The sequence below is a fragment of the Vanellus vanellus genome, assembly GCF_965231255.1.
Source record: "Vanellus vanellus genome assembly, chromosome: 2".
In the NCBI taxonomy this organism is placed as follows: domain Eukaryota; kingdom Metazoa; phylum Chordata; class Aves; order Charadriiformes; family Charadriidae; genus Vanellus; species Vanellus vanellus.
Window position 1 is genome coordinate 58647906 of NC_138906.1, and position 25572 is coordinate 58673477.

Below are 25572 nucleotides of genomic sequence, written 5' to 3' on the forward strand. Positions count from 1 at the left end.
AATGCAGTGTAAATAATTCTGGGTCATTCAAAGTGGCACCACATAGAAAAAACAGTCCTTTCATTTTTATAAATAATCATTTTCGCAAGCATCCACTTGAATTCAAATTCTCTTCAAGTGCTTAGCTGCACCTCATGAAATCCCAGCAAGCATCGTAGGAGATGATGACAGAAATTTCACTTACACGTGGAGTTGGAAGGATTCTCTTGGTTTACTGAAAGCAGCTTCCCAGGATCTTTGTCGATGAGGAATCCACCTCAGCTCAGATCTAGCTTTGTGCAGCATGGTGATAAGGGTTAACACAAAGGAGACCATCAATCCACGGTACCTGGCACTAGATACCAGCGTGCTTGGTAGCAGAGGGTAAAACATCGATTAATGATTCAAATTGCATTTTTCTCCTGACAATTCACCTCATTCATCCAGCTTTCCTTTGCTGGAATAACACTGACCTCAGTGGAAATTCCCACGTGCAGAGCTGATGGGATACATGGAGAGAGTGGGAGGGCAAGAATCAACTCTAGAGTCCCTGAAATGCAAAGCAAACACTTCTTCTGCTTTATCTGCTCGTGACTTGTATTTGTGAGGCGAAAAAGGTAGATTAACTGCAGTACAAAACCTTACAGCTAAGGGCTGTCAACACTGACACATCAAAGAGGACTGAAGGCACAGCTCAGAAGAGAAACTTATGGGAAGTGCCAGTGCCTGCCTGTTACACCATGGTAGACTACACATTATTTTTTTCTTTCAAAGGTTTTATTCCTGGATCGGTGAAAGCTAAACTATTTGGATAGTTGATCCTTTTCCTCCACATTTTTTCTTTTGACATCTGCTTTTTAAACTGCGTCCTAGCCCCCTAGGAGGGGCTGTAAAGATTAAAAATCACAGCAGGAGAGCAAAAACTGCATAAAAGGAATAGCATTACTCAATGGCACACGCATACTGCAGAGTGGAATAGCACCATGCTTTTTTTTTTAATAGTTTACTTCATTGATTCAATCAAGAATTGTTTTCACAGCCAGCTACAGACTTCAGCATTTGTGCAAACCGAGATGGGTACTTGTAGAATATTATACAAAATAAGTAGAACTGGGTAGTTTTGTGCTTACCTTAATAGCTCTGTGCACTAGACAGAGCAGCGCTGCCAGCTGGACCCTTAGGGACCTCAGCAGAGAGGTTAAAGATTATCTAGCCTGGCGGACTGAATTTAGTTATATTTTTAACACCCTTAGGCAGACAGCTGAGGAGCACACTAGTTTGGACTTCATCTGCCACAGTGACTGACCCAGCATCTTTCATGAGAATGCAGTTGATTTGCAGATATTCAGCTTCAAGATGTAATCAACAAGCTTATAATAAATAATCATGTATTAAAGTGTACAAGAGGACAGCTATATTATTAATGGGATGCCCGATACCTAGGAGGTGTACATCTTTTTACCCTGTTAATCTATCAGTGAGACGAGATAATATTTAAAATATAATCAATCAATAGTTCATCTAACAACATTCATGTAAGGTACACAGTAAAGTATGTCACAGCAAGTATGTGACAAGAAATAAGTAAGATTTGAGTCCAGCTTTACCAGTGAAGCTGGTGAATATTCTCAGTGCACAATACAGCAAGAAAGTATGCAGTCCTGAAAAAATTCAAATGACCATCAGCAATGGATTAGCTATGAAAATGTACATGTTTAGACATGAAGGTCCATAACAACACAAGGCAGGAGCACAAATAGGATGTGACTGACTTCACTGCTCTCAAGAGGACTTACTTGTTTCCAAGCCTGGGGAATGCTGGGCAAGCTTAATAATAAAAAAAAAAAGAGGAGTTACAGTCCCGGTGACATCCCTGACAGCACAGCAGCCTAATTTACCATCCCTGTGTAGATCAACTTGAAGCCCAGCCATAAAAATGCCGCAACATACATTATTTGCTGCAGTTAATTTAAAATTGCATATTCATAGCTTGGTAATTCAGCATTTACTGATTTTCCACCCAGGAGCAACATGAGCGACTAAAAAGTAATTTTTCACTTGATCAATTAAGTAAATAGGAGTTTTTGCAATGTTCCTGGGAAGCAGTGCAATGAATCATTTCTCAAAGCTTTCACCTGCCTCATTGCAATCAGTGAAAGTGTTAAATGTTACTTTATTTTGGAATATGATACAATTTTTTTCAAATCAGATAAACACTACCCCTTCCCCCAAAACAAAGCCTTTAGGTGTTGCACAATCGTGTGGGGACTGTACAACAGCGTGAATGTGGTTTATTTGGTTTATTTATTATCGTTCAGACTCTGAACTCTCCCTTTAAGACCAGACAGTGCTAAAACTGTACAAATTGCTCTCATAGGCAAATGGCTGGAGTTGGTGTGTTCTGGGGCAGAAATGCTTTTATACCCAGTGTCCCCGAAGGTGGCCCATGGCCACTACAGAGGAAACGGAAGGAAAGGGAAAGCATCGAAACACGCTAAGCCTTTCCCTAGCACTGTTAGGACTGGGATGCTCCAGTTAGGAGTGAAGTTGCTTTCATTGTCAGCACACAGCCAGTGACTGCTTTAGGGCCTTAGGAGCTGGCTTGCATTCAGATATTTAGCTGGAACTGCATCTCACCCCAGAAGCTGCATCTCACCCCAGAAGTCTTCACCGGGCAGGACAACGAGTCCATGGTCTCGGGGGGAGTGAAGTGCTTCAGTCAGTGAATAAAAGACCAAAGGCAGTCAGGAGGTTGTTAATGGCTAATATTTTTGGAATGAATTCTCTATTAACCTCTACCTAGAAATGAAGGGACGGGTCTCCATTTACAACAGAACTGGGACAAAGGGATTTAACAGCCCTGCGACTTAGCAACTTTCAACTAAGGATTCCAGAAAGCCCATCACCCATCTGAAGGGGATATAATGAGCATTTTTGTAGTGTTAAACATGAGGTCCACAGGTTAAGTAATTCGCCCAGCTAAACAGCAGCAGAAACAAATCCAAAGCAACGCTGATGATGCTGTAACTAACTCACACTATATTGACAGATAAAGTAATATTTGCTTGCATTGAGTTTAGCAATACTTACACTGAAATTTTGTCTGGTTGAAATTTTGTCTTACTGGTTAATAAATTGATAATTATATAATGCTTTGGGCACTTAAATTAATAGATGTGCTCAGATATCATAATAGATATCGTCCTATGCTATTCTTATCTCTTGAGATTATATTTTGTATGCATGACCATACAGTATTCTTGTATGCAGAGAGACTGCCCAGCAATTGTATCTACAAGCAAAAAGTCAAAAGTACATGTCAGTGAAGCACACTAGAAATTTTGGCTTCTCACTTGTATTTAGATACATTCATAAACACATATTATTCTGTTCCTTACAGCCTCCAAAAAGCCATGAGCCTCTTAAGAGTGAGGTGGTGTAAACAGAAATACCAGTATTCTGGAAATGTAGTTCTACAAATAGAAAGAGTGAACATTAAAAGCCAGTTTCTACTCCATGGTAGGCTCCTGGGCCTGGCTCCTGGGCCTGTGGGAGGAACCCATGTCAGCCTGTCAGAACCAGGAGCTGTGAAGGGATGCTTAATCCATCTTTATACCTGACATCCTGAAGAAGCCTGAAAAGACATGGACTGGACAGATGAAGAAGCAGCAGCAAAATTAGAAAGCCCATTCCAGAAATAAAAGAACCGCTTTTGAGGGACCATTTGTGCTTATTCGTACAGATGTGACGATCCTGTAAATTACAAGCTGTGTATTTATAACCATGAGATACATTATCATGAGCTTTGGAATTTTCCAAGCTGTCAAATCTTTTCCAACCATTAAAGTAGATTTTAGGCCTCCAGGTGATCTTAGGGTCTGAGTTACATTATACCTATGAGTTGCACCTATCCCAGGTTTGTGTTTCTATATTCAGTTTAGCCTGGAGAAGAGAAAGCTTAAAGCGATCTTATTAATGTATATAAATGTCTGATGGAAGGGAGCCAGGCTCTTCTCAGTGGTACCCACTGACAAGACAAGAGACAGTGGACACAAACTGAAATACATGAAATGCCGCTTACAAGTAAGAAAACATGCTTTTACTACTGACCACTGGCACAGATAGCCCAGGGAGGTTGTAGAGTCTCCATCCTTGGATATTTTCAAAACCAAACTGTACACAGCCCTCAGTAACCTGCTCCAGCGGACCCTGTTTGGAATGGCCAACGCTAGAGGTGCCATCCAGCCTCAGTGATTCTGCAACTATAGCCCAGGATCCATACCAAGGGATCTGCTTGGTGATGCTTAGCAGGTCTGTGAGAGACCAGGAGGAGTTTGGGGTAAAGGGAGGAGTACATGTAAGAGGACAGTGAGGGATCAGCCAGAAGGACTTGTGCTGTCCAGATGCCTGAACAACAGACCTCAACAGGAAGGAGAAAGGAGGTGGCAATGGGGCCAGTCCAGAACCAAATTTGCTTTATGAACCCAGCTCTCTACCTCATGACCTAGAGAATTGGAAGGGCCTATTTAAGCCGCTGAGCCACAACTCCTCCTCCCCTTCCTCCTCCATCTCTGCTCAGGCTGCTGCAATTGCCCTAGAGAACATTGGAGCAAATCTTCCTTTCCAATCCCTGTTTGTGTAGACATGGAAATGCACAAAATATAAGGAACGAATACTCAAGAGTCTCTCTATGCCTCACGCACTGTGTATTTTTAACATTCAGATTTTTAAGTCAGACTTTAATCCTCTTCTGAAAACATAAACAAACAATTCCCTCTCAAAAAACAGAGCACCAAACTTTCTTGCCGTAGCAAAGCGATCCAGTGATTAGACCAAAGACACAGTTCACAAAGAGACAAACAGAAAAAAGGCTCAATTTGCAAGCATTGATAGTTGCAATGAGTAACTCATAAGAAGTCTAAATGGCATCATAAGTCTGAGCTCATAAGACTTTCCAATAAGGACAGATTATTCAGACTTATTTCTATGCTAGCAGCAAGTGGTTATCTCACAAATTGTCAACACAGAAAAAGGTCGAGTGAATTGCAAAGCTAGACCTCCCCCAGGTAACACATATTTCATTTTTGAACTTCATACTTGGAAAATTTCCCTTTGGTGTACACTAGATGTCAGGGTTGGACTGAGAGGATGAGCCCATCCACTCCGTCACACAGCTCCATGCATCAGGCTGGATTCCATCAGCGCAACTAGTTTTGCTTAGGAATTATTTTTGTGAAGCACCCGATATTTACAAGGACAAGTCTGCACAAATATCCTCTCACCCCTACTTTGCAGTATTTCATTTAGGTCAAAAGCCTAGGTCAAGGCTTTGGAAGAGGGAAGAGACATCCTGAGATATCTTTCCAATACCAATGAGTATCTGCCAGTATTCATCATCTTCCCCAGCTCTGGGAAAAGTAAAGAATGAAAACCCTCTAAACCACTTGGATGAACAGACATTTTCTAGAAGGAACTCTAATAGACACCAACTAGGCACAGCATGGACTTGGCTGGAGAAAAGTGAGAGTAAAGATAAACCTGATCAGAACTACATTAAATTTGTAGGAGCTATATAAACTCCCCATGACACCTCTGGTAGGTCATTTAATTTTCCTGTGCCTTGACTATACAGCAGTAAATTCACAATGTCAACTTATCTCTGCTTCACGGCAAAGGAGACAGTGTGGACCAAACAAAAACAAGAACAAAGACAAAAATCACTCCCTTTGTGAGATGCTAGTGACACAAAACCAATAACCCAAATAAACTGTCAGTAACAATGTAAGGCAAAAAAAAAAGAGGTTCCCCTTTTAACTTCTGCAAGTGACCCAGTGCTGTCCACTTCTCCAGAGAACAAGCAGATAGGAGTCTGTTAGGTAAAGTGTTAACCAAAGGTGTCCTAAAAGGAAGGAAATGACACAGACAGAAAACTTGTTTGGAAGGATAATATAATTTTGCATTTCGATACAGCCTATTTGTGTAAAACAATTCAGAGTATTCTACAAGCGAAATACAGTTCTCGGGGAATTCCTAGAGATAAACCACTTTTCATAAGCAGGAGGCTTTAAAGTGCATTCCTCTTTGCATTTGGTTTAGGCAGTGACTGAGCCCAGCTGCTGAAGTCACAGTTCTGATGGTGGTTAAGGTTAACGCCACAAACATGACGCACGGGGTAAAATGGATGAAAATAACTGAAACAAGTTGACATCAGAGCCCTCGGGCAGTGGAGATGTCTAGCAAAACACTGTGTAAAAGTGTCAGGCCTCAGGGCGAGTGCACCCAGAATTGCAGTGATCCTCTCTAAGGGAGTGAGGGGCATCCGTAACACTGGAAAAACACCCCGGTCTTTTCAGGCAACAACCAGCCACAATTTTAGTGTGACTGTCACACAGCAGCGCTACATACCCTGGCTGGCACAGTTTTGATGTTGGACATCATAGTTACAAACCTGTAGTGTATAGCAGACTGCGACTTCACAGCGAGTGAAATTTTAGAAAATATAAATAAATAATAGAATAACAGAGAGGGGTCAGTCTAGTTTTTATACAAGAAATCTTGCCTCAAAAATCTTTGAGACTTCCTTGGAAGCGGCAATAATGGTTTGCAGTTCTTAATTCTGACAAGCTCCTGCTGTCAAAGTTACTGAGCTGCCGTGGATTGAAAGAAGCTCATAACATATGATCTTATGATGTGTAAATAATTGGCTAACAAGGCAGGGGGCAGAGGGGGAGAGTGGGATGAAATGGTCATAATTCTTTGCTATTCAACGTGCTTATCCAGAACATGTGATTTGGAAAAGGTTTAGATGGAAGAAGAAAACAAGCAGAGAAGAGAAATGAAGCATGTAAGGCTAAAGAAGAAGAAAGAAGAAGAAAACGAAGAAAGAGAAGGAGGAGAATAAAGAAGAAGAAAGAAGAAGAAAAAGGAGGAGAAGGAGGAGAAGAGGAAGAAGAAGAAGCAGCAGCAGCTTACTTCGGTGTAATTGGCAAAAGCACCAACTCAGCATTGTTAAGTACAGAACAATGCATACAGGGAGAGGCAAATCCAACTCCCCAGCTTAATATGTCTGTTTGGGCTATAAATTAATTAGGATTTATTACAGATAATTCTACAGAAACTACTACTCAGTGCCAAGGAGGTTCAAATAGGAAAGTACTTAAGAAACTATTCAAGAAGGCGTGGAAGATGAAACAGAAAGTATCATTAAATTATTTTATAAATTTCTGGTATACTTGCATCTTGAGTGCTCATCCTCTCCTTTTTCAAAATGAGATTAAAAGAAAGATATAGAAAAGAGCAGCAAGGAAGATAAAGAGTAGGCTTGCTTGTGAGGAGAGTACAAGTAGGACAGAGTTCACTAGCCTGGAAAGGGAGAGCTGAGGTGGTACGTAAATCACCAGGAGCCTGGAGAAAGTTTCTCACGGTGTAAACTCTGAGGGCAAGAGGAACTTTTTTAAAGGGAGCATGTTCGGCTGTGAAACTCAGGCCCATGGGACACTCTGTGCACTAAGAGAACACATGGGATCAAACTCAACTAAATTAATGCCACAAAAGACAATCAGCGTTATTTAACATTCAGCAGAATTTGTGCAAAGCACAATTTTAATGCTGTGCTCGGTCTTCTTTTTCCAATGAGTGAAATGAGAGGATGCTTTGTACTCCACTCTCCCAAATACCTATCACACTGTGACAGGAGGAGATTTATTCTCAGTACTGCTAGGCAAGAAAAATCTTTCCTATGCAGTCTGAAATAGGAGTTGTTACCTTACCTGTGGTAGGCAGAAGGTCTCATTGAGAACACCATAAGGAGCCCAACAATCTAGGAAAGCATTGCTTTCTCAATTTGACAGGAGATAGTGGTATACAATTACTTCTTTTAAGGTAACAGCCTAATATTTCAGTACTAAGTGGGCGTATGCTGCAATAATAAGAAGGCTATTGAGAATATTTATAACAAAATGTCCATTATATTGTTTAGCTAAATCATACACTTGCTTTTATCTAGAATTGCAGCTGCTGTACAACGTGGTATGGCCTGTGCAATGGTTACACAATGTCCGCTGTGAGGGGTGTCATTCCAGAAGATGCCTCTCTATCTCTTCTGCTATTTCCTGTTCCAGCTCTGGGAAATATTTTGGATCTTCTTCATCCTTCCCCTCTGGTCAAGCAGCTTACATCTCACTGGATGTTCCTCCGATTTCTTGTGGAAGGCTGGGAAATAGTCTCCTGAGCTGTGAGTGGGCCTCCTGAGGTGATGCAGCTGAGGTTTGATGGCTGGTGGTGACAAAGGAAGGACAACAATGGTTACCATGCCTAGCATTCATTCGCTGGTGGACAAGAAATTAATTCTTCAGAGGCTGTGTCCATCCCACTCAGCACAGCCTCTCTGTGCAAAGGAGGGTTTCTCTGCCTGAGAGTCAGGACCCTTTTGGGTTAATGGATAGCTACAGAGGGTTAGGAAAAGGTTCAGGAAAAAAAAAAAAGATGTGAAAATATAAATCATAAATATGGACATAAAACTCTAGAATGAAACATAGACATATCCAAAATGGAATACTGAGCAATTAAGCACTTCAGAATATTTGATCTTGAAATCATGCCCTTATTTGGACATCCCGGAAGACTACACCAACACAGGTGAATCCCAAGGAACATTCTCAAGGCTAGGAACCAACAGTTTAGACAGAAGATGAAAGTGCCAAAAGTCTACATGAAGAAGCAACTTTACACTTGCATGTAGATAGCTAAACACTTCACTGTTCTCAAAATATCATTGAACAAGGTCATTTTAAGGCAATAAATTCAGCTTGAAATCATGTTTCCCAGAATTCAGGAATAGGTGGATCTGAGGGGTTTCATATAATTTTCTAGTAAACTACAGACCATTGTGAATGTCACAAGTGGGCTACATATGAATCTGACTATTCTCAACTTCTTGACTCTGTTTATTTGAATCTATGTCTTGCTTTCTTACATCTTTACAGAGGTAGAATAAAAAATTAAACTAGGCTATGACCAAAATGTATTTGTCTTATGCTTAGTTATTATTTGCAAAACAGCCAAGTAATAAGTCAATAATTAGCATGATAAGCACTTTAAAAGAAAAGTCATTGCTCTCAGCGTGAATCCTAAGAAGTGAAAAAAAATCCCCTGTGCGAGCTAGCTAACATTAAATGCTAGAACAGTCACACTATCATCTTGTTAAACTCTTGAGTGATTAATCATACTCTAAAATGTCTTGGGAAACAAAAAATCTACAGATCTCATAAACTTTAGAAATACACATTGAGATTTCTGCATAGTCATAATCTTTCCCGTTCTCAACTAGACTGCACTGACATTCATTAAAAGCCTGAAAAATATCCAGGTGAGTTACTATTCTTTGAGGCACAGTCACTTTTCAGATTAATTGCATTTTGTGTACTCAGCATGGATTCAGACAAACTGTTATTGGTTTTTCCATTGCTCAGCATGGGGGAATGTTTACTGTAAACTGAAATTTTACTGGAGTTGCCAGCAGAGATGAGTTGGCTAATAGGTTTAAGGGGGTTTATCCAGAACACTGACAGTGCTGTTTATCATACTTAAAATGGAGTTAATAAAGAGGTTCCATGAGAGCTAATTTCTTCAGCTTTTAGTGACTCAAAGTGATAGGGAGAAGACACTCTCTCAGGACTCCAGAGTTCCCAGATTTCTCACTGACTTCTTGTGTGACCTGGACTATAACATACACCCCAGGTTCTCCACATGTAAAATGAGAATAAAAATCGTAGAATCATAGACGAGTTTGGGTTGGAACGGACCTTTAAAGGTCAACTAGTCCAAGCCCCCTGCAATGAGAAAGGACATCTTCAACTAGATCAGGATGCTCAGAGCCCCATCCAACCCAACCTTGAATCTTTCCACGGGTGGGGCATTTACCACCCCTCTGAGAAAGCTGCGCCAGGGTTTCATTCACCACCATCCATGTTAAAAATGTCTTCCTTATTTCTATTCAAACTCGAGCCTCTCTTAGTTTAAAACCATTACATCTTGTCCTATTACAACAAGCCCTGCTAAAGAAGTTTCTTACCATCTTTCTTATAAGTCCCCTTTAAATACTGGAAGGGGCTGTAAGATCTCTCCGGAGCCATCTCTTATCCAGGATCAACTCCGTTAGCCTGTCCTAATGGCAGAGGTGCTCCGGCCCTCTCATCATCTTTGTGGCCCTCCTCTAGACCTGCTCCAACAGGTCCATGTCTTTCCTCTGCTGAGGGCCCCAGAGCTGGACGCAGTACTCCAGGTGGGGTCTCACCAGAGCGGAGTAGAGGGGCAGAATCACCTCCCTCGGACCTGCTGGCCACACCGCTTTTGATGCAGCCAAGGATACGGTTGGCTTTCTGGGCTGTGAGCGCCAATTGCTGCCTCATGTCCCCCTTTTCATCTAACAGTAGCCCCTCGGCAGAGCTCCTCTCAATCCCTTCATCCCGCAATCTGTATTGATACCGCGGGTTGCCCCAACCCACATGCATGACCGTGAACTTGGTCTTCTTGAACCTCATGAGGTTCACATGGGCCCATTTCTCGAGCTTGTCCAGGTCCCTCTGCATGGCTTTGTGCAGGAAGGTTGATAAGGCTTGGGTACGCCTGCCTTATTTGGCTTGCACATCACTGCTTGCCTGCCACAGCTGTAACCGGAATGGCTCTTCAACACCCACACACGTGCGTACTGCCTGTAGTAGTTATGTTCTCTGGTGTATCTGTTGTTTAGAAATGACCTGGTGGCAAACGGCTGTAGGGAGCGGGTTGGCAGTGAACTTGCCCAAGAGGCTGTGATGCCACACTTGTGTTTTTCCTGCCAGCTGTCAGCCGGCCAGTGCTCGCAGCCGGGCGCTGCTGCCTGCCACGGTGCCTGCACACCCTCATCCCGCAAGCAGAGCATTCAGCGGGGGTCAGTCCAGCCTGTCCGATCACAGCTTCTGCTTCCCCTCCTGCTTGGAAACCCCCATGTTGCCTACCCTTCTCCCCATGAGGGAAGTGCGCAGAACCAGCGACTCTATGACATCATGCGCCCAGCACGCAGAACCAGCGACTCTGTGACATCAGCCCCGGGAACAAGGGCACCGTGGGCAAAGTGAGTCCTGCGGGCACTACGTCGGCTGCTGCACTGGTGGTGACAAGCCCTCGCTTCTTGCAGCTGTCACGTGCCGCTGATGGCAGCCATGAGATTTCTCCTGCTTCTCGTTCTGCTGGCCCTGTGCTGGCCTGTGACCAGCGCATGGGAGAGCTGTGGGTAAGTGGCCCCAGGCTCTGGGAGGGAGCATGGGCAACCCTTACGGGGGTCACTGGAAGGTGCCCGCTTGTCCGCCGTGGCCACGCCACAGCCTCCCGACCCCCAGGTGGGAGGCTCAGATCCTTGCCACCACCCAGGCTGCTGGCACAGCTCCTCTATGGGGCTAAAGCAGAAACAGAGGTGGACGGCTGCATGCCCCACGGGGTTCCCTGGCCCTGCTGCCCATGCGGTGCCTTGTGGGGAGGGAAGACGGCTGACCTTCAGCCTGAACAGCAGCAAGCCGTCAAGCAGAGCAGTAATGACTTTCTGGTTACAGAGGGACCTGCGGGCTCCGGCCCATGGCTTCTCTCTACGGCAAGTCACGCGTCGTGGGTGGCACAGATGCCCAGCCAGGCGCCTGGCCATGGATTGTGAGCATCCAGGATCCCTGGAGAGCAGGCACAGGCCATATATGTGGAGGCTCCCTCATCAGCCCACAGTGGGTGCTCACAGCAGCCCACTGCTTCATCAATGCCAGGTAAGGAGGATCAGGGAACCGGGATATCCCCACCACAACCGCAGGAGCCCCGTGCACAGCACCGCAGGCTACTCCCATTGCCTTCCCCTGCAGTACACCCAATGCCTGGGCGCTCCCCAGCCCAGCTGAGACACTGCTCAGGAGAAGGCTGGGCTTGCACCACGGCTTCCTAGCAGCCTCCAGCTTCATATGGTTCATGCCTGAGGCACGCTAGGGCAGTCAAAGCCTCTGTAGCCCTGCTTTCCTCTCTCCCTTGGGAAGCAGAAGGCAGGGAACTGCTGGGCTGCTGCAGCACGTGCATACGCTCCCTCTGACCCCTCCTTCCTCCGGCCTTCCAGGCACATCACGATGTGGCGTGTGGTCATCGGGGCCACCCAGTTGACTCGCCCGGGCCCTGAGGTCCAAGTGCGCAATATTAGGCGCCTCCTGGTTCACGAACACTATAGCAGCGTCTCGGAGAGGAACGACATTGCCTTGCTGGAATTGGACCAGCCCGTCCAGTGCAGCTCCTACGTACAGCTCGCCTGTGTGCCGGATGCCTCGCTCAGAGTGTCCACGCTGAAAACCTGTTACGTCAGTGGCTGGGGTTCCACCACTGCAAGATGTGAGTTCCCAACAAGTACTTGTGTCCCGAGTGCAAGCTTGGCACGTGGGGGAGGACGGGTCGGGCTTCCTGACAGCAGAGCTGAAAGCCAGAGTCAGCCTGTGGGCACGTATGCCTACGGAGAGGTGGGCCTGAGCCACTGCCCAAGCCAGACAGAAGGGAAACACCAGCCTAATGCCTTCAGGCTGCAAAGCCAAGCCCTCGGGAAGGGCTTCGCCCAGACAGGGGAGGAGAACTGGCAACGAGCTGCCGGGTCTTCATTCCTTTCTGTGCTCACAGCTGGAGGAACAAGCGATGTCCTGCAGGAGGCCAAGGTCCGCCTCATCGATGTCAAGCTCTGTAACAGCAGCCAGTGGTACGCAGGGGGCATCCACACCCACAACTTGTGCGCTGGCTATCCCCAGGGTGGCATCGACACCTGCCAGGTAGGAGCGTGCTACAAGTCAAGCCCCAGAAGCACGGGCAGCCCTGTCGCAACTGCCCAAACATACCCTGGCGCGTGCTTTGCCTGCCGACTCACCCTGCCACCGCTGGGTCCCCACTGCTGCTGGGGCTCACCTTCCCTTCCCCATCGGCACGTCCTTACCCAGTACCCCTCAGTCCCCCAGAGGCCGGGGACTCTGCCCAGAAAGACCATCCAGTGCTCTTGGCAGCTCATAGGGCCAGATCCCCATCCCGCAACAGCTGTCTTCCACACATCCAGCATCACTGTGTGGAGGGGAGAGACGGCCCTACCTTACAGCCCCATGATCCCCTCCCAGACCAGGTTTGGGAGGCTCCGGCACCTGAGCAGAGCCTTTCTGTGCAGTGAACGCAGTTCTGGCAGGCGCTGTGAGAGAGAAAGAGCCAGCCATGCTGCTGACAGCGGCCACCCAACACTACCTTAATCCTCTCTCCTCCACTGCAGGGCGACAGCGGTGGTCCTCTCGTGTGCAAGGACAACTATGCTGACTACTTCTGGCTTGTTGGAGTGACCAGCTGGGGCAAAGGCTGCGCAAGAGCAAAACAGCCCGGCGTCTACACCTCCACGCAGCACTTTTACAACTGGATCTTGGTACAGATGGGACTACACCCAGCAGTAACAGCTACTCCAACGCCGCAGACAGTCTCCACCTCAAGCCCCTCTGAGAAGCCACAGCCAGCAACAACACAAGCGGGCAGCTTCAAGCCCTGTCCGTTTCCACACCAGAAGCTGATGCAATTATTTAATCTGCTGCAGGAGCTCCTGCAGCTTCTGAGGGGAAGAAAGGCTTGAGGAGCAGGACAAACAGGCTCCAGCGCAGGCAGCAGTCTACCATCACCGTTTCTTCTGGGGCAATGCCTGCACATCCAAAGGCAGCCTCAGTGTCAGAGGCCTGCTCTGTCCTGCCTACGCTCCTCTGAAGGAACACAGATGTTGAAGTCCACTTAGTTCGAGAAATAAAGTTGCCACTTTTCACAGTTAACCATGCTTCAGCCCAATTCAGTCTCCTGTGAAGGCAAGGACTTCTCTGCGCGGCACCCACAAAATGAGGCTGCAGGCAGACAGCAGGGCACAAAGGGAAAAAGTCACTCAAAAGGGCTGAAAGTGTTCCTGGTCAGAGAGGAGGGGCAGGGGGCAGTGGGAGAAGGGAACAGAGGCCATAGCGGGCTAGAGGCCTTGAGGACAGCAGTTGGAAACACACAGTGGCTTACGCCCAATACTGGGGGGGATCCCTCTGTGTGTGTGTGTGTGTGTGTGTGTGCGCGTGTATGCGCTTGTGTGTGAAGAATGCAGCGGTGAACTTGAAAGTGGGCTATCTCATGGCCCAGAGACATGGATCTAGAATCACAGAATGGTTTCGGTTTGAAGGGACCTTGAAGATCATCAAGTTCCAAACCCCCGCCATAGGCAGGGACATCTCCCACTAGACCAGGTTGCTCAAAGCCCACCCAGCATGGCCTTGAACACCTCCAGGGATGGAGTTTCCACAACTTCTCTGGGCAACCTCTTCCAGTGCCGTACCACCCTCAAAGGGAAAAATTTCTAATCTAAATCTACCATCCTCCAGTTTGAAGCCATTCTCCCTTGTCCTATGACTACATGCCCTTGTAAAAAGTTCTTCCCCAGCTCTCCTGTGGGCTCACTTTAGGTACTGCAAGGCCACTAGTAGGTACCTCCGGAGCCTTCTCCTCTCCAGGCTGAACAATCATCTCAACTCTCTCAGCCTGTCCTCATAGCAGAGGTGCTCCGGCCCTCTCATCATCTTTGTGGCCCTCCTCTAGACCTGCTCCAACAGGTCCATGTCTTTCCTCTGCTGAGGGCCCCAGAGCTGGACGCAGTACTCCAGGTGGGGTCTCACCAGAGCGGAGTAGAGGGGCAGAATCACCTCCCTCGGACCTGCTGGCCACACCGCTTTTGATGCAGCCAAGGATACGGTTGGCTTTCTGGGCTGTGAGCGCCAATTGCTGCCTCATGTCCCCCTTTTCATCTAACAGTAGCCCCTCGGCAGAGCTCCTCTCAATCCCTTCATCCCGCAATCTGTATTGATACCGCGGGTTGCCCCAACCCACATGCATGACCGTGAACTTGGTCTTCTTGAACCTCATGAGGTTCACATGGGCCCATTTCTCGAGCTTGTCCAGGTCCCTCTGCATGGCTTTGTGCAGGAAGGTTGATAAGGCTTGGGTACGCCTGCCTTATTTGGCTTGCACATCACTGCTTGCCTGCCACAGCTGTAACCGGAATGGCTCTTCAACACCCACACACGTGCGTACTGCCTGTAGTAGTTATGTTCTCTGGTGTATCTGTTGTTTAGAAATGACCTGGTGGCAAACGGCTGTAGGGAGCGGGTTGGCAGTGAACTTGCCCAAGAGGCTGTGATGCCACACTTGTGTTTTTCCTGCCAGCTGTCAGCCGGCCAGTGCTCGCAGCCGGGCGCTGCTGCCTGCCACGGTGCCTGCACACCCTCATCCCGCAAGCAGAGCATTCAGCGGGGGTCAGTCCAGCCTGTCCGATCACAGCTTCTGCTTCCCCTCCTGCTTGGAAACCCCCATGTTGCCTACCCTTCTCCCCATGAGGGAAGTGCGCAGAACCAGCGACTCTATGACATCATGCGCCCAGCACGCAGAACCAGCGACTCTGTGACATCAGCCCCGGGAACAAGGGCACCGTGGGCAAAGTGAGTCCTGCGGGCACTACGTCGGCTGCTGCACTGGTGGTGACAAGCCCTCGCTTCTTGCAGCTGTCACGTGCCGCTGATGGCAGCCATGAGATTTCTCCTGCTTCTCGTTCTGCTGGCCCTGTGCTGGCCTGTGACCAGCGCATGGGAGAGCTGTGGGTAAGTGGCCCCAGGCTCTGGGAGGGAGCATGGGCAACCCTTACGGGGGTCACTGGAAGGTGCCCGCTTGTCCGCCGTGGCCACGCCACAGCCTCCCGAACCCCCGGTGGGAGGCTCAGATCCTTGCCACCACCCAGGCTGCTGGCACAGCTCCTCTATGGGGCTAAAGCAGAAACAGAGGTGGACGGCTGCATGCCCCACGGGGTTCCCTGGCCCTGCTGCCCATGCGGTGCCTTGTGGGGAGGGAAGACGGCTGACCTTCAGCCTGAACAGCAGCAAGCCGTCAAGCAGAGCAGTAATGACTTTCTGGTTACAGAGGGACCTGCGGGCTCCGGCCCATGGCTTCTCTCTACGGCAAGTCACGCGTCGTGGGTGGCACAGATGCCCAGCCAGGCGCCTGGCCATGGATTGTGAGCATCCAGGATCCCTGGAGAGCAGGCACAGGCCATATATGTGGAGGCTCCCTCATCAGCCCACAGTGGGTGCTCACAGCAGCCCACTGCTTCATCAATGCCAGGTAAGGAGGATCAGGGAACCGGGATATCCCCACCACAACCGCAGGAGCCCCGTGCACAGCACCGCAGGCTACTCCCATTGCCTTCCCCTGCAGTACACCCAATGCCTGGGCGCTCCCCAGCCCAGCTGAGACACTGCTCAGGAGAAGGCTGGGCTTGCACCACGGCTTCCTAGCAGCCTCCAGCTTCATATGGTTCATGCCTGAGGCACGCTAGGGCAGTCAAAGCCTCTGTAGCCCTGCTTTCCTCTCTCCCTTGGGAAGCAGAAGGCAGGGAACTGCTGGGCTGCTGCAGCACGTGCATACGCTCCCTCTGACCCCTCCTTCCTCCGGCCTTCCAGGCACATCACGATGTGGCGTGTGGTCATCGGGGCCACCCAGTTGACTCGCCCGGGCCCTGAGGTCCAAGTGCGCAATATTAGGCGCCTCCTGGTTCACGAACACTATAGCAGCGTCTCGGAGAGGAACGACATTGCCTTGCTGGAATTGGACCAGCCCGTCCAGTGCAGCTCCTACGTACAGCTCGCCTGTGTGCCGGATGCCTCGCTCAGAGTGTCCACGCTGAAAACCTGTTACGTCAGTGGCTGGGGTTCCACCACTGCAAGATGTGAGTTCCCAACAAGTACTTGTGTCCCGAGTGCAAGCTTGGCACGTGGGGGAGGACGGGTCAGGCTTCCTGACAGCAGAGCTGAAAGCCAGAGTCAGCCTGTGGGCACGTATGCCTACGGAGAGGTGGGCCTGAGCCACTGCCCAAGCCAGACAGAAGGGAAACACCAGTCTAATGCCTTCAGGCTGCAAAGCCAAGCCCTCGGGAAGGGCTTCGCCCAGACAGGGGAGGAGAACTGGCAACGAGCTGCCGGGTCTTCATTCCTTTCTGTGCTCACAGCTGGAGGAACAAGCGATGTCCTGCAGGAGGCCAAGGTCCGCCTCATCGATGTCAAGCTCTGTAACAGCAGCCACTGGTACGCAGGGGGCATCCACACCCACAACTTGTGCGCTGGCTATCCCCAGGGTGGCATCGACACCTGCCAGGTAGGAGCGTGCTACAAGTCAAGCCCCAGAAGCACGGGCAGCCCTGTCGCAACTGCCCAAACATACCCTGGCGCGTGCTTTGCCTGCCGACTCACCCTGCCACCGCTGGGTCCCCACTGCTGCTGGGGCTCACCTTCCCTTCCCCATCGGCACGTCCTTACCCAGTACCCCTCAGTCCCCCAGAGGCCGGGGACTCTGCCCAGAAAGACCATCCAGTGCTCTTGGCAGCTCATAGGGCCAGATCCCCATCCCGCAACAGCTGTCTTCCACACATCCAGCATCACTGTGTGGAGGGGAGAGACGGCCCTACCTTACAGCCCCATGATCCCCTCCCAGACCAGGTTTGGGAGGCTCCGGCACCTGAGCAGAGCCTTTCTGTGCAGTGAACGCAGTTCTGGCAGGCGCTGTGAGAGAGAAAGAGCCAGCCATGCTGCTGACAGCGGCCACCCAACACTACCTTAATCCTCTCTCCTCCACTGCAGGGCGACAGCGGTGGTCCTCTCGTGTGCAAGGACAACTATGCTGACTACTTCTGGCTTGTTGGAGTGACCAGCTGGGGCAAAGGCTGCGCAAGAGCAAAACAGCCCGGCGTCTACACCTCCACGCAGCACTTTTACAACTGGATCTTGGTACAGATGGGACTACACCCAGCAGTAACAGCTACTCCAACGCCGCAGACAGTCTCCACCTCAAGCCCCTCTGAGAAGCCACAGCCAGCAACAACACAAGCGGGCAGCTTCAAGCCCTGTCCGTTTCCACACCAGAAGCTGATGCAATTATTTAATCTGCTGCAGGAGCTCCTGCAGCTTCTGAGGGGAAGAAAGGCTTGAGGAGCAGGACAAACAGGCTCCAGCGCAGGCAGCAGTCTACCATCACCGTTTCTTCTGGGGCAATGCCTGCACATCCAAAGGCAGCCTCAGTGTCAGAGGCCTGCTCTGTCCTGCCTACGCTCCTCTGAAGGAACACAGATGTTGAAGTCCACTTAGTTCGAGAAATAAAGTTGCCACTTTTCACAGTTAACCATGCTTCAGCCCAATTCAGTCTCCTGTGAAGGCAAGGACTTCTCTGCGCGGCACCCACAAAATGAGGCTGCAGGCAGACAGCAGGGCACAAAGGGAAAAAGTCACTCAAAAGGGCTGAAAGTGTTCCTGGTCAGAGAGGAGGGGCAGGGGGCAGTGGGAGAAGGGAACAGAGGCCATAGCGGGCTAGAGGCCTTGAGGACAGCAGTTGGAAACACACAGTGGCTTACGCCCAATACTGGGGGGGATCCCTCTGTGTGTGTGTGTGTGTGTGTGTGCGCGTGTATGCGCTTGTGTGTGAAGAATGCAGCGGTGAACTTGAAAGTGGGCTATCTCATGGCCCAGAGACATGGATCTAGAATCACAGAATGGTTTCGGTTTGAAGGGACCTTGAAGATCATCAAGTTCCAAACCCCCGCCATAGGCAGGGACATCTCCCACTAGACCAGGTTGCTCAAAGCCCACCCAGCATGGCCTTGAACACCTCCAGGGATGGAGTTTCCACAACTTCTCTGGGCAACCTCTTCCAGTGCCGTACCACCCTCAAAGGGAAAAATTTCTAATCTAAATCTACCATCCTCCAGTTTGAAGCCATTCTCCCTTGTCCTATGACTACATGCCCTTGTAAAAAGTTCTTCCCCAGCTCTCCTGTGGGCTCACTTTAGGTACTGCAAGGCCACTAGTAGGTACCTCCGGAGCCTTCTCCTCTCCAGGCTGAACAATCATCTCAACTCTCTCAGCCTGTCCTCATAGCAGAGGTGCTCCGGCCCTCTCATCATCTTTGTGGCCCTCCTCTAGACCTGCTCCAACAGGTCCATGTCTTTCCTCTGCTGAGGGCCCCAGAGCTGGACGCAGTACTCCAGGTGGGGTCTCACCAGAGCGGAGTAGAGGGGCAGAATCACCTCCCTCGGACCTGCTGGCCACACCGCTTTTGATGCAGCCAAGGATACGGTTGGCTTTCTGGGCTGTGAGCGCCAATTGCTGCCTCATGTCCCCCTTTTCATCTAACAGTAGCCCCTCGGCAGAGCTCCTCTCAATCCCTTCATCCCGCAATCTGTATTGATACCGCGGGTTGCCCCAACCCACATGCATGACCGTGAACTTGGTCTTCTTGAACCTCATGAGGTTCACATGGGCCCATTTCTCGAGCTTGTCCAGGTCCCTCTGCATGGCTTTGTGCAGGAAGGTTGATAAGGCTTGGGTACGCCTGCCTTATTTGGCTTGCACATCACTGCTTGCCTGCCACAGCTGTAACCGGAATGGCTCTTCAACACCCACACACGTGCGTACTGCCTGTAGTAGTTATGTTCTCTGGTGTATCTGTTGTTTAGAAATGACCTGGTGGCAAACGGCTGTAGGGAGCGGGTTGGCAGTGAACTTGCCCAAGAGGCTGTGATGCCACACTTGTGTTTTTCCTGCCAGCTGTCAGCCGGCCAGTGCTCGCAGCCGGGCGCTGCTGCCTGCCACGGTGCCTGCACACCCTCATCCCGCAAGCAGAGCATTCAGCGGGGGTCAGTCCAGCCTGTCCGATCACAGCTTCTGCTTCCCCTCCTGCTTGGAAACCCCCATGTTGCCTACCCTTCTCCCCATGAGGGAAGTGCGCAGAACCAGCGACTCTATGACATCGTGTGCCCAGCACGCAGAACCAGCGACTCTGTGACATCAGCCCCGGGAACAAGGGCACCGTGGGCACCGTGAGTCCTGCGGGCACTACGTCGGCTGCTGCACTGGTGGTGACAAGCCCTCGCTTCTTGCAGCTGTCACGTGCCGCTGATGGCAGCCATGAGATTTCTCCTGCTTCTCGTTCTGCTGGCCCTGTGCTGGCCTGTGACCAGCGCATGGGAGAGCTGTGGGTAAGTGGCCCCAGGCTCTGGGAGGGAGCATGGGCAACCCTTACGGGGGTCACTGGAAGGTGCCCGCTTGTCCGCCGTGGCCACGCCACAGCCTCCCGAACCCCCGGTGGGAGGCTCAGATCCTTGCCAGCACCCAGGCTGCTGGCACAGCTCCTCTATGGGGCTAAAGCAGAAACAGAGGTGGACGGCTGCATGCCCCACGGGGTTCCCTGGCCCTGCTGCCCATGCGGTGCCTTGTGGGGAGGGAAGACGGCTGACCTTCAGCCTGAACAGCAGCAAGCCGTCAAGCAGAGCAGTAATGACTTTCTGGTTACAGAGGGACCTGCGGGCTCCGGCCCATGGCTTCTCTCTACGGCAAGTCACGCGTCGTGGGTGGCACAGATGCCCAGCCAGGCGCCTGGCCATGGATTGTGAGCATCCAGGATCCCTGGAGAGCAGGCACAGGCCATATATGTGGAGGCTCCCTCATCAGCCCACAGTGGGTGCTCACAGCAGCCCACTGCTTCATCAATGCCAGGTAAGGAGGATCAGGGAACCGGGATATCCCCACCACAACCGCAGGAGCCCCGTGCACAGCACCGCAGGCTACTCCCATTGCCTTCCCCTGCAGTACACCCAATGCCTGGGCGCTCCCCAGCCCAGCTGAGACACTGCTCAGGAGAAGGCTGGGCTTGCACCACGGCTTCCTAGCAGCCTCCAGCTTCATATGGTTCATGCCTGAGGCACGCTAGGGCAGTCAAAGCCTCTGTAGCCCTGCTTTCCTCTCTCCCTTGGGAAGCAGAAGGCAGGGAACTGCTGGGCTGCTGCAGCACGTGCATACGCTCCCTCTGACCCCTCCTTCCTCCGGCCTTCCAGGCACATCACGATGTGGCGTGTGGTCATCGGGGCCACCCAGTTGACTCGCCCGGGCCCTGAGGTCCAAGTGCGCAATATTAGGCGCCTCCTGGTTCACGAACACTATAGCAGCGTCTCGGAGAGGAACGACATTGCCTTGCTGGAATTGGACCAGCCCGTCCAGTGCAGCTCCTACGTACAGCTCGCCTGTGTGCCGGATGCCTCGCTCAGAGTGTCCACGCTGAAAACCTGTTACGTCAGTGGCTGGGGTTCCACCACTGCAAGATGTGAGTTCCCAACAAGTACTTGTGTCCCGAGTGCAAGCTTGGCACGTGGGGGAGGACGGGTCGGGCTTCCTGACAGCAGAGCTGAAAGCCAGAGTCAGCCTGTGGGCACGTATGCCTACGGAGAGGTGGGCCTGAGCCACTGCCCAAGCCAGACAGAAGGGAAACACCAGTCTAATGCCTTCAGGCTGCAAAGCCAAGCCCTCGGGAAGGGCTTCGCCCAGACAGGGGAGGAGAACTGGCAACGAGCTGCCGGGTCTTCATTCCTTTCTGTGCTCACAGCTGGAGGAACAAGCGATGTCCTGCAGGAGGCCAAGGTCCGCCTCATCGATGTCAAGCTCTGTAACAGCAGCCAGTGGTACGCAGGGGGCATCCACACCCACAACTTGTGCGCTGGCTATCCCCAGGGTGGCATCGACACCTGCCAGGTAGGAGCGTGCTACAAGTCAAGCCCCAGAAGCACGGGCAGCCCTGTCGCAACTGCCCAAACATACCCTGGCGCGTGCTTTGCCTGCCGACTCACCCTGCCACCGCTGGGTCCCCACTGCTGCTGGGGCTCACCTTCCCTTCCCCATCGGCACGTCCTTACCCAGTACCCCTCAGTCCCCCAGAGGCCGGGGACTCTGCCCAGAAAGACCATCCAGTGCTCTTGGCAGCTCATAGGGCCAGATCCCCATCCCGCAACAGCTGTCTTCCACACATCCAGCATCACTGTGTGGAGGGGAGAGACGGCCCTACCTTACAGCCCCATGATCCCCTCCCAGACCAGGTTTGGGAGGCTCCGGCACCTGAGCAGAGCCTTTCTGTGCAGTGAACGCAGTTCTGGCAGGCGCTGTGAGAGAGAAAGAGCCAGCCATGCTGCTGACAGCGGCCACCCAACACTACCTTAATCCTCTCTCCTCCACTGCAGGGCGACAGCGGTGGTCCTCTCGTGTGCAAGGACAACTATGCTGACTACTTCTGGCTTGTTGGAGTGACCAGCTGGGGCAAAGGCTGCGCAAGAGCAAAACAGCCCGGCGTCTACACCTCCACGCAGCACTTTTACAACTGGATCTTGGTACAGATGGGACTGCGCCCAGCAGTAACAGCTACTCCAACGCCGCAGACAGTCTCCACCTCAAGCCCCTCTGAGAAGCCACAGCCAGCACCAACACAAGCGGGCAGCTTCAAGCCCTGTCCATTTCTACAAAAGAAGCTGGTAGAATTATTTAATCTGCTGCAGGAGCTCCTGAAACCCCGAAGGGGAAAAAAGCCTTAATTATTGAAATAAAGTTGCCACTTTTCACAGTTAACCATGCTTCAGCCCAATTCAGTCTCCTGTGAAGGCAAGGACTTCTCTGCGCGGCACCCACAGAATGAGGCTGCAGGCAGACAGCAGGGCACAAAGGGAAAGAGTCACTCAAAAGGGCTGAAAGTGTTCCTGGTCAGAGAGGAGAGGGAGGGGGCAGTGGGAGAAGGGAACAGAGGCCATAGCGGGCTAGAGGTCTTGAGGACAGCAGTTTCAAACACACAGTGGCTTAGGTCCACTTCTGAGGGGATCCCTCTGTTTGGGTGTGTGTCTACAATGCACCAGTGAACTTGAACTGGGCTATCTCATGGCCCAAAAGGCATGGATCTAGAATCATAGAACCATAGAATCCTAGAAACATAGCATGGTTTGTGTTGGAAGGGACTTTGAAGGTCATCGATTTCCAAGCCCCTCGCCATAGGCAGGGACACCGTCCCACTAGACCTGGTTGCTGTTCCATAGCAGAAAACAGAACAAGACAAGGCAAAACACTGATATCCTTTTCTTCTTCTTTTCACGCACTTTAAAACATATAGATATAAACACTTCTACTAATTCAAAAGGCACGTCCCTTTAAAAAAGCCATTGAAATGTCATTTTCTTTGATGTCATCCCTACAGTCACTGAGCGAATAGCACGGGTTGTACTCATGAGCACCTGTTGGGAAACAGTTTGCCTCTGATAAAAATTAAGAAGACAGTCAGCTGAGCAGACACAGCTGCAAATGGGATTTGAGTGGTTGCTGTTGGCACTTAGCACTGGAGGGTAAGGAAATGGCGGCGGGGAAAGAAAACAGGAAACCGGAAGAGGGAAAACCCATATAGGCTGCTCAGGTTTTTCACATCTGCCCCTGGGCTGGTGGCAGTCTCTTGCCATTCTGATGCCACTGCTTCTGGTGAAGGACCCAGCCATGGCTCCCCACCATCTTTGCCCAGAGGGACGTCCAGCAGTGAAACACGCTTGCTTCACGAGGCAGCACCGGCGCTGAAGAGGCCAGTTTGGCCTCAGCAGTACAAGACAGTGCAGGTGGGTACGGATGAGGACGAAGGCTGAGACATTGCTGTCTCTCCCTGCTGTCCTTGCCTCCTGAGGGGATGCTGTGGCTTTGCAGAGGCACTGGGGGGGACGTAGTGTCTGGCACACAGCTTGGTCCAGGCAGAAGTACATCTTACCCCTCTCCAGACACTCACACAAGCACTGAGGGCCCCTGGCACGCCGTGGACGAGGCACCAATGCGTTCCCTCGCCCAACCAGCTGTGGTTAGCGGCCTTGGGGGACATCCTGAAGACAGACCTTCTGCCATCTCTCCTCGCCCCACAGCCCGCTGCAGAGCTACCACAGCTTTTGCCTTCAACTACTATGCCAGCAAGACAAAGAAAATCCTAGGAGAAGGACAACAGGAAAGATGAAAGGCTTTTATGATCACTAAAGCTGATTTATTGATTTAGCTAAAAAATCCACCAGGGAGGTAAGGGAACTATTTCCTTGGGCGTTTTTACCCGTAGACGATATGGGAAAGCTAGGGATACTGACATTCCACATTCAGTCTTCTGCTGTTAAATCAAGGGAGCGCATCCAGGAGGGATTCTTCTTTCTCCCTTTTGTTGCCTTTGCCAACAAAGGAAGTTCTCTGCTATAATTATCAGGAAGATGTGCAGGACAAAGGAGCAGGAGAACCAAGACTGTATTTCGTTAGAGACCCTCAAGAAATGGTCTAAACTTGGGGACAATCAGTCTCCTAGGAGTGTTAAGAAAATCGGTGTGTTCATCTAAAGTGAGACACCTCCAGGAGAGAGTCCAAGACAGCTACTTCTTTGCCAGTCACTGTGACACAAGCTGAGGATTTAGTAACTAATTAAGCTTCTTTTTCTGACCAGGTATGCTTTTGAATCCACCAAATGCATATTATGCCCTCCTCTACGCCCAGCCAGCTCCTACATTAAACCTAGACCTATGTGACAACCTGAACTTCTCAAGTCTCTGCTCCACAACAGTGCACAAGATCCAACTTTCAGGAATAGGAAGATGCACCACAGCCTGTAGCAAACTGGGTTTGTGGGTATCGTCAGGAAGAATAGGATAGGATAGGATAGGATAGGATAGGATAGGATAGGATAGGATAGGATAGGATAGGATAGGATAGGATGGTTCAGGTGGAAGGAACCTACAACGATCCTCTAGTCCAACTCTCCTACCACTTCAGGACCCACCAAAAGTTAAAGCACGCTATTAGGGCATTTTCCAAATGCCCCTTAAGCACTGACAGGCTTGGGGCATTGACCACCTCCCCAGGGTTCCAGGGTTTGACCACCCTCTTGGTAAAGAAATGTTTCCTCATGTCAAGTCTGAGCCTCCCCTGACACTATAGTGCCTGACACAATGTCCCTTGGTGCCTTGGGAAGGAATGGTGAGGAAATCAGGCACGCTCTCTATGTCTCTGCAAAGTTCCTGCAGAGGGAACCAAACCCCTGTCTTTCCCCTCTGGTGTCACCACAACCAAGTGAATGTCTAGAGTAGAAATACCCTTATTTACATAGTCTGAATGGACATATCACTTTTGGCGCCAATGTCCAAAAGGACAAAATCGTACCTTCCTTACTCTTTCAGTACTCAAAGTCATAAATCCTAAAGGAAAAGGAAACTCGCCAGGGTTTTAGATAAGATCTGAACATCTGCCCACAAAGGGAGGTAGGTAAATAACTCTCAGAAAGGTTAATGCCACAAATGAGCTCTGCAAGTTTTACCCTGTGGCTGAAGGGTGGTTTGTATCCCGTAAAAACATGGACAATGGCTGTGTTTCAAAGAGGAAATGCACAGCTTGGTTTCACTGGGACAAGAGGATGTGACCGTGATAGCAGCAATGGGCTACGTTTGCAGGCTGGAAGAGTGCTTCGCCAGGCTGTGCTTTGGGCACGGACCCAAATGTTCGAGGTCTGAAAATGACCAACCTTTCCACCACACCAGTGTAACCTCCGCTCACTTCTTGTCCGAAGCCTGCCTTATTTCCAAGGTGGTGTGTTGGCACCGTCCACCCCAACCTATGGCTCTGGTTACGCTTTGGCTTCCCTCCAGGCTGC

At 50.4% G+C, this 25572-nt stretch overlaps 3 protein-coding genes across 4 annotated transcripts in view; 2 read left to right on the forward strand and 1 right to left on the reverse strand.

Moving 5' to 3' along the window:
• Positions 1 to 8083: 8083 nt before the first annotated feature.
• The window catches only part of PDE1C (phosphodiesterase 1C), a gene marked incomplete at both ends in the record, with an annotated part of 391441 nt that continues 373952 nt past the window's right edge, over positions 8084 to 25572 (reverse strand). For both annotated transcript variants that reach the window (XM_082479397.1, XM_082479398.1), the window contains one exon: positions 8084 to 8253. In XM_082479397.1, coding sequence (XP_082335523.1) covers positions 8084 to 8253 — 170 coding nt within the window. The remainder of the gene's footprint in view (positions 8254 to 25572) is intronic.
• LOC309669125 (acrosin-like) lies at positions 11590 to 13627 on the forward strand (the record flags this gene model as incomplete). The annotated part of the gene is made up of 4 exons (XM_082479728.1): positions 11590 to 11768; positions 12107 to 12372; positions 12652 to 12797; positions 13280 to 13627. The coding sequence occupies 4 exons, from the start codon at positions 11590 to 11592 to the stop codon at positions 13625 to 13627; spliced, it is 939 nt and encodes a 312-aa protein (XP_082335854.1).
• Positions 16010 to 18047, forward strand: LOC309669128 (acrosin-like; the record flags this gene model as incomplete). Its single annotated transcript, XM_082479731.1, has 4 exons — positions 16010 to 16188; positions 16527 to 16792; positions 17072 to 17217; positions 17700 to 18047. 4 exons carry the CDS (start codon positions 16010 to 16012, stop codon positions 18045 to 18047), a joined length of 939 nt encoding a protein of 312 aa, XP_082335857.1.